General features: G+C 45.4%; 2 protein-coding genes across 2 annotated transcripts in view; one reads left to right on the top strand and one right to left on the bottom strand.

The window, feature by feature from the left end:
* Position 1: 1 nt before the first annotated feature.
* Positions 2-2,257, bottom strand: prxl2c (peroxiredoxin like 2C). The gene is made up of 6 exons (XM_068566454.1): positions 2,017-2,257; positions 1,669-1,737; positions 1,480-1,533; positions 1,297-1,402; positions 1,075-1,209; positions 2-662 (listed from the first exon to the last, which is right to left on the bottom strand). Exons 1-6 carry the CDS (start codon positions 2,197-2,199, stop codon positions 532-534), a joined length of 678 nt encoding a protein of 225 aa, XP_068422555.1. The 5' UTR covers positions 2,200-2,257; the 3' UTR covers positions 2-531.
* Positions 2,258-3,528: 1,271 nt separating this feature from the next.
* Positions 3,529-11,445, top strand: part of fbxl17 (F-box and leucine-rich repeat protein 17) — a 200,503-nt gene continuing 192,586 nt past the window's right edge. The window contains exons 1-6 of the mRNA XM_068566453.1: positions 3,529-3,698; positions 4,832-5,328; positions 5,712-6,125; positions 6,271-6,393; positions 6,816-7,073; positions 7,266-7,397. Of these exons, the coding sequence (XP_068422554.1) occupies positions 4,852-5,328; positions 5,712-6,125; positions 6,271-6,393; positions 6,816-7,073; positions 7,266-7,397 (1,404 nt within the window). The 5' untranslated portion in view covers positions 3,529-3,698; positions 4,832-4,851. The remainder of the gene's footprint in view (positions 3,699-4,831; positions 5,329-5,711; positions 6,126-6,270; positions 6,394-6,815; positions 7,074-7,265; positions 7,398-11,445) is intronic.

Raw genomic sequence — 11,445 nt, 5'->3', positions numbered from 1 at the left:
AAGTAACTTTACTTTTGCAGTCTCATGAACACGAGTGTGCGAAAACAAAGTGTGTATATAAATATGTGATGAGGCTAATCACTTGCATCAGTGCGCCAGTTTGTTTTGAAGTGCAACCATCCTACTATACAACATAAGACATATGATACAACACTGGAAAAGGTAGGAAATGTGTTAAAGTAATGCATTCATATCCCTGTCACACACTCAACCATCCATCACTCAAGTCTTCTCGCCACAGGTACAATCGAGGGTAACTTTACAAGCTTTTTCCCCACCATCTCATGCTTTTAAAAAAAAAAAATTACAAATATAATACGCTATTAAGGAGACTGTGAGTTCAGATTGTTCTTGACAACTAACATCGTCATGGTTGACCTATTCAATATCTTTAAGAAGGCAGTTACCCAGCAGACATGATAGACAACAGACTCAGAAACACTCATATCTGTTATGGATATTGATTTGGCCCAAACTCCTTTTGTTCCACTGAACAAGCCACTTGTGTGCATCGTCGCTCCGCCTGGCTGGCTACACGTGGATGATCTTTGGCTTATCGTTGAACTCCACAGTCTGCTGAACTCCGGCGTGCTGCAGGAGCCAGTCGATGGGCATGTGGTCCAGGCGGTTCATGTCGAAATGGGAGAAATTAACATGGGAGCCTGCGGAGAGGAGACAAGAGCGAGGGAGTGTCGAGAGAAATATGCATGGGAGGGAGCAAGAGAGACAGATCCCGACTTGTCACAACCTGAGGGACAGTGTATTACCAACACACACACACACACACACACACACACACACACACACACACACACACACACACACACACACACACACACACACACACACACACACACACGTGCAGACACACACACACATATGCAGACACACAACCATGCATCATTTTATTGTGCCAAAGAAACACATCTGTTTTCTTTTCTTTTAACTTATTCACTGTAATGTTGCTATCTTAATGCTTTGGCAATACCGTCTTTTTAAATTCATGCCAATAAAGCTATTTGAATGTGAATTTAGAAAGAGAGAGAGAGAGAGAGAGAGAGAGAGAATCATTACCTGGTCCTGCAATGATGGCTCCACCTTGTTGATGCATGTCCCCCTGGAAGTCGAATGCAGGGCTAGTCATCGCCCTCCATATACTCTTCAGTTGTCCCATAAAGATACCAGACTTCACATGGGGGCTCGGGTGGGCTATGATAAAACACACATACACACACACACACACACACATTAAATGTATCCCCAAGCATGTCAAAAATATGTGCTGTGGTTGCTTACCCGAGTCTGTATATTTCTCCTCTCTCTTCATCCCAAGCTTTTGATAAATACACCTTTGCGGATCAACAAACATTTCATAGGGGTAACCTGTCAGCGAGCAGAATGGCTGGAGAGATCGAAAAGCAAATCAGAAGGATGTACAGGAACGGGCGGGGTCGGTGGGGGTGACCATTGCTGAATTACCTCAATGTGGCGATGATCAGACTGACCGATCACAACCAGTCGAATGTCAGCATCCTGCAACGACATGCACGTCACATTTAGGAGTTTCCAGACTCAATAACTGCAAGAATTCATAATGACGTACCCAAACTATCAACTGTGCAGCTGCCAGTGCATCCTTTGTCAGGGAGGATCAGGATCTGGACTCACCTCCAGTGCTTCTCTGGGTATTTTGCTCAGATCCTCCACATATTCTTTACAGCTGTAGCACAGGAAATTCTGCAGGGGATGTAGAGTGACTTGTCAAAAAGGTTATGGAAAAACGAGTTACTTCTCTTCTTTTTTTTAGCGCCTATGTGTGTCACAGCCCTCTGTCTTCACCTCAGGACATGACCTTTTCATTGCTATCTTAGCAGCAAGGCTGACGCTCACCTGTTGCCTTTACGAGGCTCAATCTGCCTAAGCCCAAACTCTCGTGAGATTACGTCGGGCAGTCTAGCCTATGAGTCACCATGCGAGGTCAAGCCAAACAAAGTTTATGTGTATTTTTCACCCTACCCGCACAAAAATGATGACCGATTTCCTGTCTTGATATAATTTCTTGAACGGAACAGCGACTCCATGCCGGTTGTAAATCAAACAGTCCTCGACGTCTTCGAGACGATAATCGACAGACGTGGTCCCGATTTCCTGGTTTTCTTTAGCTACTTGTCGAGTTATTGGTGAAACTGCTTCAGCCATTTTTCTCCTTTTTCTTTTTTTCTTTTTTTACTTGAGGCTTCCAGAAATCGCATGGCTATTTTGGGAGTTGCCGTTCAGCCTCGGAGAGCTGGTGGTGGCTGCAAATGTTACACGCCCATAAACTATGTGTGTGTGTGTGTGTGTGTGAGAGAGATAGAGGACAGGAAATTTCACTTAAAGTGAATAGCAAAGTGATTAAGTATATGAATTAACAACAGTAATAGCCTGATAATAATAGTAGCGTAATTAATAATTCAGAAAGGAAAAAAACTGGCATCAGTGCACGCAGCAACAACACCAGATAATTGTGCTCCTCGAGGCACATTTGAAATGTGTCATACTGGCGTGTGTAAAGAACATGGACTTGAACTGACTTGCAGATTGTTTCCTGCAAGTTGTGCATGACATGCAAACAGTTTGAGTACGAAGCAAATAAAAAGGATACTCCAATGCTGCTATTGTCCTCATAAAGTTGCGGAATAGACAAATAGAAAAAAAGGTGAACATCAAAGCATGTTTATTCACTAGTATAGGTCGAGCTCCCAAAACACCTAATGCCTTTTACTATTATGCAACTCATCATCAGGATCTACCATTACATTTAAGCAACTGTTGCAGATGACTGCAGAGCAATTCAAGTGTTGCATATTCAGGCAATGTTAATATGTCTTCTGGAATGTACTCCTATTTCACCATGTATGCGATTGTAGTTATTTTTACTTAGTTATGTATTCATACATGTAACATAATTTGTATGCATAAGCACGTATACATATACGTATATATAAATATTATTCTAAAGCATGCATTTTTAATCTATAAACTGTTGAATGCACAATACACATATTGAAAAGAAGAGTCAAGATAACCTTGACTGGATGTAGAAAATACGCACCATGTATACAGACATTATACTATCCGTTGACATAATACACGTATTAAAAACCAGTTGTAAAGACAGTGCCTCTAATATATATATATATATATATATATATATATATATATATATATATATATATATATATATATATATATATATGTATATATATATGTATATATATATGTATATATATGTATATATATATGTATATATATATATATATATATATATATATATATATATATATATATATATATTCATATACAATATATTTTTTAATGCTTTCCATTCTCCCCACAAGGCCTCGCAGCGGGGCATGTTCGCCAAGTCCCCGTGACGAATTATGAATCGGCCTCGTCGGCTTCCTTCCCGCTGCCCTCTCGGTGCGGAAGTGTTGTCCTCCAGAGCCGAGCAGCAGTAGCAGCAGGAGCAGCAGCAGCAGGGCTGCCACTGTTTGGGTACAAACACTCCGCTAGTCCAGCAGCAAGGGGTTTCCTTCAGCCTCCCCTTCCAGCGTCTCTCCGTGCCCACGGGACCCCGCCAGCACTCCCCCGTGACCGCGCGAGCGTAGCGGAAATATGCGCGCACCGTGCGGCGCGAGGGGCCACCGAGTGAAGTGGTGAGAGAACGTTTCACGTAGTGGCTACGGCTAACTTAGCTTGTACTGATGGAGGCAAGCTAGCCTGTCTGTCAGGCAGCAGAACCGGGGCGAGCACCCGAACCGCGTCCCCGTGAATGCGTTTATTAAACTAGGGGGACAATGTTAGGCTTCAGGCTAAACACCACCACCACCACCTTCACGTCAAGACTACTATGTATGTGTGTGTGTGTGCTAAACAAACGACCACCTGTTCAATGTTTACATCTTTGCCTTCGGCTGCAACCAGACGACGCATCGCTGCTGCTCCCTCGCTACACTATTAGTATGGTAATGCAAATGTGCTGTTTGTGTACGCAAACCCCTCCCCCTGCAATATGGGCAATGCAAGCAGGGTTTAAAAACATTTAACGTGTGGCAAGCAATGTATTCACAGCACGCATGAGCTTAAAACAGGTCAACTGGTTACGACGGCACGGCTGTGGAAGCTCGCTGCTCGTTTGTTGCGTGCAGTTTGTGTCTTTGCACTCAAATTGTGTCCTTATTTCGTCACGATATCCAGCTCGGTTGCTGGCTGTGCACTCACGTTTCCCCTCGGGTCTAACGTAAATACTCACTTGTAATGATGTAGCTACATGACTGCTGTCCATGCTGTTGTCAGTGGAAATGGAATAGCTAGCAACTAGATATGTCTTGTGTATTTTGCACGTACAATATATGTATTTTCCTTTATTTAAGGGGATATTGTTGGCAGAGGGTCTTTCCTTACGAACTGATATCAATGTAAACGTGTATGCTAAATAGTTATTTCTGTATTGCAAATTATTGGCGACTCTACCACACTACTGAGGGGTAGACTGAACCTCAGGGCTTTTTGTACCGACCTAATGGTTTTAGAGTGTTAGAAGTTAATTTAATGCTTATGAGAACTTGTTTGTTTTATTTTCTTTATTTTTACTTATTGATTTCACAACTTTAGCAACATCAGATTGTATGCCAGCAAGGTCTTGTATGGTTGCTTCAATTGTTTGAAATGTTTCGGCTTGTTTTGCTAAAAAGTTGTGACACTAATACGATACTATTAATCATACCCATTCCTTAGATTGTTCCTGGATAATATATTAACCAATGTATTGTCTCGTGTTTGTTCCTAGAGTTTCCTTGAATCATCTATATGGGCCATCTTCTCTCGAAAAATGGTTACCGCCTGAAGAAAAGGACGCGCAAGTTGCATCACAGGAAGAAGAAGAAGAGGAACTGCTTCCTGCAGCTGCCCTGCATGCTCTGCTTCATTGTCCACAGCAACAGCGGCGGCCTCGACGACGACAGCGACCACTCGGAGGCCGGCGCCAACGGCAGCGCGTGCCACCGCAACAGCATCACGGGAATCAGCGTCCCCGGCGTGGGTGGAGTCGGCATCGGGGCGACAGCGGCCTCGAAGCTCGCCGAGCGGTACGCGACGCTCGCGTCCCCCGAGGACTGCTCCAAGTTCCTGTTGTCGCCGCGGGAGTTGGCTATCTGGGAGGGCCAAGGGAGGACCCTTTTATCCGCCGTTCCCGCCAAACTGATCCCGCCGCCGGCGCTGTTCCGAACCGCCGGGGTGACTGTGACTGTACCCGTGCCTGGCTGCACCAGTGACTACACTGAGATGGTAGGTACCTACACCAACCGTAATTTCAAATCCGTCACGATGTGGCAGTGCTGCTGCTAAAGAAAAGTTTCCCATCAAGTAGCTATCGGATTTAGGCTGGCCGGGCATCCCAACTGTATTTAATATGAGACGGATTGGGCAGATTCAGATCCGGGCAAAGCTTAATGTTTTAAAGGGGAACATTACACAGTGATTTTGTTGTGTTCTCAAGATTTAATAACAGAGTCGTAGTAGTCGCGAGTCAAACATCACACTCAAAGCAATCACTTTTTTTCTTCTTCTTTCCCTGTTTTATTGGTTCACATTGAGTATCCAAGGTAAAGGCTACTGTTTTGGGCTGTACACTCAAATCTGTGTGTGTGTGTGTCTGTCTCTGGGCGCAGGTGTGTAAGAGGAAGTGCTCAGAGGTGCAGAGGTGCACCCCCTGTAAGCAGCCGCGCTGCGCCTTCGCCTCCCCTGACGGAGGGCTGGAGAACGGGGGAGTGGGAGGAGGTGGGGGAGAGGCCGCCTCGAACTCTGAAACCGGCCACTGCCACCTTCCCCTCTGTCCACTTCCCTCCTCCTCCTCCGCTGCTTCCTCCTCCTCTGCCTCTTCCTCCTCATCCCCCTCCTCCTCCTCCTCGTCCTCCTCCTCACCCGCTGATGGCTGCTGCGGGCCGGGCCTTCACGCCGACTTGCCCCACAGTTCGGACTCGTCCCCCTGCTGCTTGCAGCATTACGACGACTGCCAGGCGAGAAGCTCCGACGCTGCGGATCACTCGAGCATCAACCACCTGCCTTCCTCCATCCTTCTTAAGGTCAGCGTTCATCAAGGAGCTAAATATGCCTTTTGTCTTTTAATTACTGGTGGTTTGGTGCAATGGTAAAAATACTAAAATGCTGAATACTTGAGCTTTTATTGGACTGGATACACGTGTTATATTTCCTTTTGCCTTCCTGCAGGTGCTCTCCCACCTGACAGTGAAGGAGCGCTGTCTGTGTGCCTCTCTGGTTTGTAAGTACTGGAGAGATCTCTGCTTGGACTTCCAGTTCTGGAAGCAAATCGACCTCAGTGGCCTCCAACAAGTAAGCACACAGCGAGCCTCCGTTGTCTTCAGGAATGATTCTTCCCTTTTCAGTCGAGCGGTACACTCTTTTTGTGTTTTTAGTTATGACTCTGGCTTGGAATGCAAAAAGCTGAAGCTTAAAGCTTAAATATATTCCACTAGTTTCATATATATTCAGCTATTATCTTATTTTTAAATATATTTAGCTATATTAAGCTTTTCTCAACTATTTTAAGTTATATTCAACTATTTTTCACTATGTTCAGCTATATTCAGCTATTTTTTTCAAATATTTAAGCTTCAGCCTTTTCGTGCTCTGCTAACATGGCGGGATAACTGCCTCTTGGATGAAATCTGTAACTTCTCATTTGAACACTTTTTACCTTTTTTTTTTTTATAACCTTTCTACTGTATTTTGTCTCCTCCCTCCCCGTTCCCCAGGTAAATGATGATCTCCTGGTGAAAATAGCCTCTCGGCGGCAGAACGTGACAGAGATTAACATCTCGGATTGCAGAGGTGTCCATGACCACGGTGTGTCCTCCCTGGCCTCGCACTGCCCAGGCCTGCAGAAGTATACTGCGTACCGCTGCAAGCAGCTTGGGGACACGTCCCTGTCGGCCTTGGCCACACACTGCCATCTGCTGGTGAAGGTGCACGTGGGCAACCAGGACAAACTGACTGACGAAGCCCTAAAAAAGGTATCGGTAGTATTAGTATCAGTAGTCTGAGTCGTAACACAAGATATCTTTTTTTTTTTTTTTTTAAATGTGCAGATCTTTGCTTATTTTCAATGCATCCACCTCGTTTGTTGTCTTTATTACCAAATGAAGAGTGAAGTAATAATTTAAATTGACATATCCTCAACAAATATGTGTCTTTTTTGCCTTCAGCTGGGAGAGCACTGCAGTGAGCTGAAGGACATCCACTTGGGTCAGTGCTACAGCATCACAGACGAAGGCATGGTGGCTTTGGCTCGAGGATGCCCGAAACTGCAGAGACTCTACTTGCAAGAGAACAAGCTGGTGAGTCCTGGTCCTGGTCTTGTATTTGGGCTTTTTTCTACATGGTTTCTTGCTCACAAAGGAGCCCAAGTGTCCCTCTCTTTGGCAACGTGAAGCTTGGGACTCGTCGTGGCCATGTAGCTACCGCTGCTGTTCTGGGGTTGTGCTGTTGGAGCCGCGGCCCCTGTCTCTGGCATGTCTTCCTGTTGGTTTCCGCCATCTCCGTCTCCCAATAAGTGCGCTTTGCCAGGCAAACTATACATATTCATTCACATCAGTGTTGCCTCTCACAATCAGCTGTGTTGCGATGATCCGATCAGACATTGAAGGTCCTCTTCGGATACATTTGCAGGGGATATTTTCACAGATCTAAATGGATCATATCAATCCCGCACCCCATGCTCAGCGTATTTCCTTTAAGGTAAAGCAGCAGGTACAGACGAAAGGGACACACTACTGCACACCAACACTAGATGTCACTGTGTTACAATTTCTGAAAACCGCCTTCAGCTGCTTTCTGGTTGTGGACCACAGCTTGTTGACGCTAAATCTGAGCTCCTCCCAGTCTAGATCAAATATATTAGGATTGATACATAATATGTATTTAATTCTGAAGCAGACAGAGAACTTAATTAGTCATTTGGCTTGTCTGTTTCTCACCCCTTTTATTTAGATCGTCTTTCCCTCACTAATGCTCTTGCGCTGTTCCCCTGCTAACATTTCTTTGTGAGTAATTACGAGCTTGATGAATTAGCTCGCTTTTTAAGCTGTTAAGAATAGCTCAGTTTGTTAAAACCCCATTCATCAACTTAATAGTATATGAAATTAGCGATTACCACTAGGTGAGAGATTAATATTGCCGGCTGATAACATTTCAGCGCGGCAGTATCCATTTTCAGGCAGTCATTCTTCAGCCGTGAGATCGTTGCGGTTGTTTTAGCTTCCTGTCATTAAGGGTGCAGAGAAATGGGGCCGATGCCTGTATGGGAATTGTTATGTCTAGGTGCTCTGGTTTCTCCGCCTAAAATTGTCATTAAGTTTGGCAGGGATTAAGACGACCCAGAAACACTTACCTTTCATTTTTCCACAGAGGCCGTTCATTCTCTGTGACGGCTACCTCCGCCCACTTCTCAGGAAAGAAAAGAAAGAAAACTGATTTGTGTTGCCTTGTGGGTAATCGCGGCCTCAAAAAGAGTTTGGCTGAATGTGTTGGCACTGTGAGATCCAGAAATATACGCACGGGCGCTAAAAGATTGTTTGTTTGCGTCACACGCGCTCATTTAGATTTGGACGTCGGGGGAGCCAGGCTGTTGGCTTTAATGCAATGATTATAAATATTGTATCGCATATGAAGAATTTAAAAGGTGTCTCGAGTCAGAGGAACTTATCCTGCTTCGGCTTCAGCTGTTTTTGCCTCTCCTCTCCTCTGCTGGTGCCTTTGTGGTCTCCTAATCAATCACAGATGAGGATGAGCCTTTCACTCCCTGTGATCTGCCCTCTCTTTCTCCTCCCAAATTGAATAATTGATTTGCTGCAGGGTGTTTTCTGTGTGGTCTTTCACTCGCCCTCTTGCCTTTTCTTTTTTTTTTTTCTCCCGTCATGTGCACACCCACAAGCATTTCTTCCTTCTTTCTTCCCCTTTCTCTGTGTTAAGACCATCTCCAGTTATGTGGATAGTTAAAAGGTGTGTGTTTGTGTGTGCGTGCAAACTAAGCACTTTCATTACTAGTAACTGCTAATGTTCCTCAGTTTCTCTTGTGCGCTCCAAATTAACTGTCGAGGAAAGTTTCTGGAGGCTTTGAGCGGGGCGGAGATAAGTTTGTTGTCCTGCTATGACGCAAGACGTGCAATCGGGGTAAATGTCTCTCAAAGAAAAGGACGTCGGTTATCACACCGAAGGGCACACTAGTGTTAGTTTTTAACAATCGACAAAGGATGAAAGCTGCTAATGCGACGCCGAGCGGTGACGAGTGTCTCCAAATGTTGTTTACAGTCGACAAAATGAGGCTCGCGCTTTTATTGCTTGTTAGCCCGGGGGCCAAAGAAATAAAATAAAATCCGCCCAGGGCTACAGATAACCCTGGGCTAAGAGTGTGTTTTGTGAAAAGCAGGTGACTCCGGCGTCTCTGCGCCCCGCTCCTTTTGACATCCACCCTGCATCCTTTTATTGGCGTTCATCCAGTATTTATGCCAGAGTTGGTTATATTGCACCAGTTGCCTTTCAAGGCTTGTTTTCATCTTCTGAAGTGTTTTCTTCTCTCTCTCTCTCTCTCTCTCTCTCTCTCTCTCTCTCTCTCTCTCTCTCTCTCTCTCTCTCTCCTCCCTCCATTCATATTCTGTTCTCCTGCACCACCTCGAAGGGCAAAGGCTCAGAGAATAGCAAATTCCCCTTTTCCTCATCTCACTTCAATTTGCCGTAGGGGCGGGGGCAGCACTGAAAGTTTAACTCTTGAGTTCTGTCGGTTTTTCGTAGACAAACCGGTGGACGGCCTGCAAACCTCCCCGTCACCCATCTTTCCATGTCGGTAACTTTGCTCCAATGTCTTTCAATTAAACGCACATCGCAATCGGCGAACATTTTTGCCGGGGAAGCACTTTTCCCCGCTGTCTTTTCCTCTCGCTTTAAAAAAAAAAAAAAAAAAACTTTATCTGCTCTCCTGTCTTGTTAAAATCAGAGAGTGTGCACTTCATTTTCCTGCAATGTGATGGGAAGATTCTCCCACTAGCTCATATCAAAGACATGGCGTCTGCACACACACAGACACACACGCACACATAGACACACACAGCCTCTGATTATTTACAGTTTTAATTAGTCCGAAATGTGGAAATGTAAGTGGAATTGGAGATGACCTAACAAAGATTACCATGTGCCCTCAATTTAGGTGTAATTACCACTCTGCATGTACAATCAGAGCTCCCCTCCCTCGCTTTCACCACATTTTTCTCTCTCTCTCTCGCTCTCTCTGAGGCGTTCGGGATGTGTTTGTCTGCGAAAAAACGTGAAAACACCGGAGGAGACGAACTGTCAGAGTGAACGGTGTTTCTTGGCCATCTGTTGGGGGGGAAGAAGACCTCATATGCCGCTCCGATCGGCCGCCTGTCTGTCCGGCGGCGTCAGTAGTCCGGCTCTTTGCTGGCTAGCGGTGGTGGAGGAGGAAGAGGAGGAAGAGGAGGAGCGACTGCGAGGCTCCACCGGCCCAATCAAACGTATCGGCAGATTAAATTGTATATTGACACGAGCTGATTTAATTAGCCGGGGTTAGCGCCGGGGAAACCCCAAAAATGAGGGAAGTGGTAATGATGGCTGTCAGTTATTATGGGATTGACCTTTTTTTGACATAAACCAACACACACACACGACGCGCGGCAACACGCAAAGGGCCGAGTCGAAACCCGGGCGCGCATGGAGGGGGATGAATTTGAATAGCTGCCAGCTGCACTGGAATCTCCTCTGGAAACTTTGCTCACGTATTTGACAGTAATGAGAGATAAATAGAAACCACTCTGACACACACACACACACACACACACACACACACACACACACACACACACACACACACACACACACACACACACACAAGCAGGGCATTGGCCATCTCCTCTCCAAGATCTCCCCGATCCTCTCCAGTCTTTGCAGACAGGAGTTCAGACTTTTTTTTCCTTCTTCCCTCCGGATGTTGAATGTCAGAAGTCGTATGATGTGTGGAGTCAGCGTTAACTGCTAATGGCACTGGATTATGTCTGTCAGAGTGTGGAAAAGCTCTGCCCCCATCCTAAATTTCCATACTTTCCTGCCATCAAGGAGTCTCTTTAGTGTTCGCCTTCTGTCTGTCTATTGTCCGTCTACGTCCCGCCGGAGGGGAATGCCTACACACCAAAAAAAAAAATCTGAAATCACTTTTTTTTTCTTCCTCTTTGCTTCCCTTGCGTTTTCTACTTAGAGGAGAAAAATCATAAAATGTTGATCCCTTCTGTTCCCCTCCATCCCTTCTGTTTGTGCTATAATAATAAATGGGATGGGATGAATTGCTTGAAAGGACCGTGTAGCGGCGCTAACGAGGAA

This window comes from Clinocottus analis, unplaced genomic scaffold (genome assembly GCF_023055335.1).
Source record: "Clinocottus analis isolate CAN_PGR_092001 unplaced genomic scaffold, fCliAna1.0.p SCAF_7, whole genome shotgun sequence".
In the NCBI taxonomy this organism is placed as follows: Eukaryota; Metazoa; Chordata; class Actinopteri; order Perciformes; family Cottidae; genus Clinocottus; species Clinocottus analis.
Note: the sequence above shows the minus strand (reverse complement) of the source record. Positions and strands in the feature narration are given on the sequence as shown.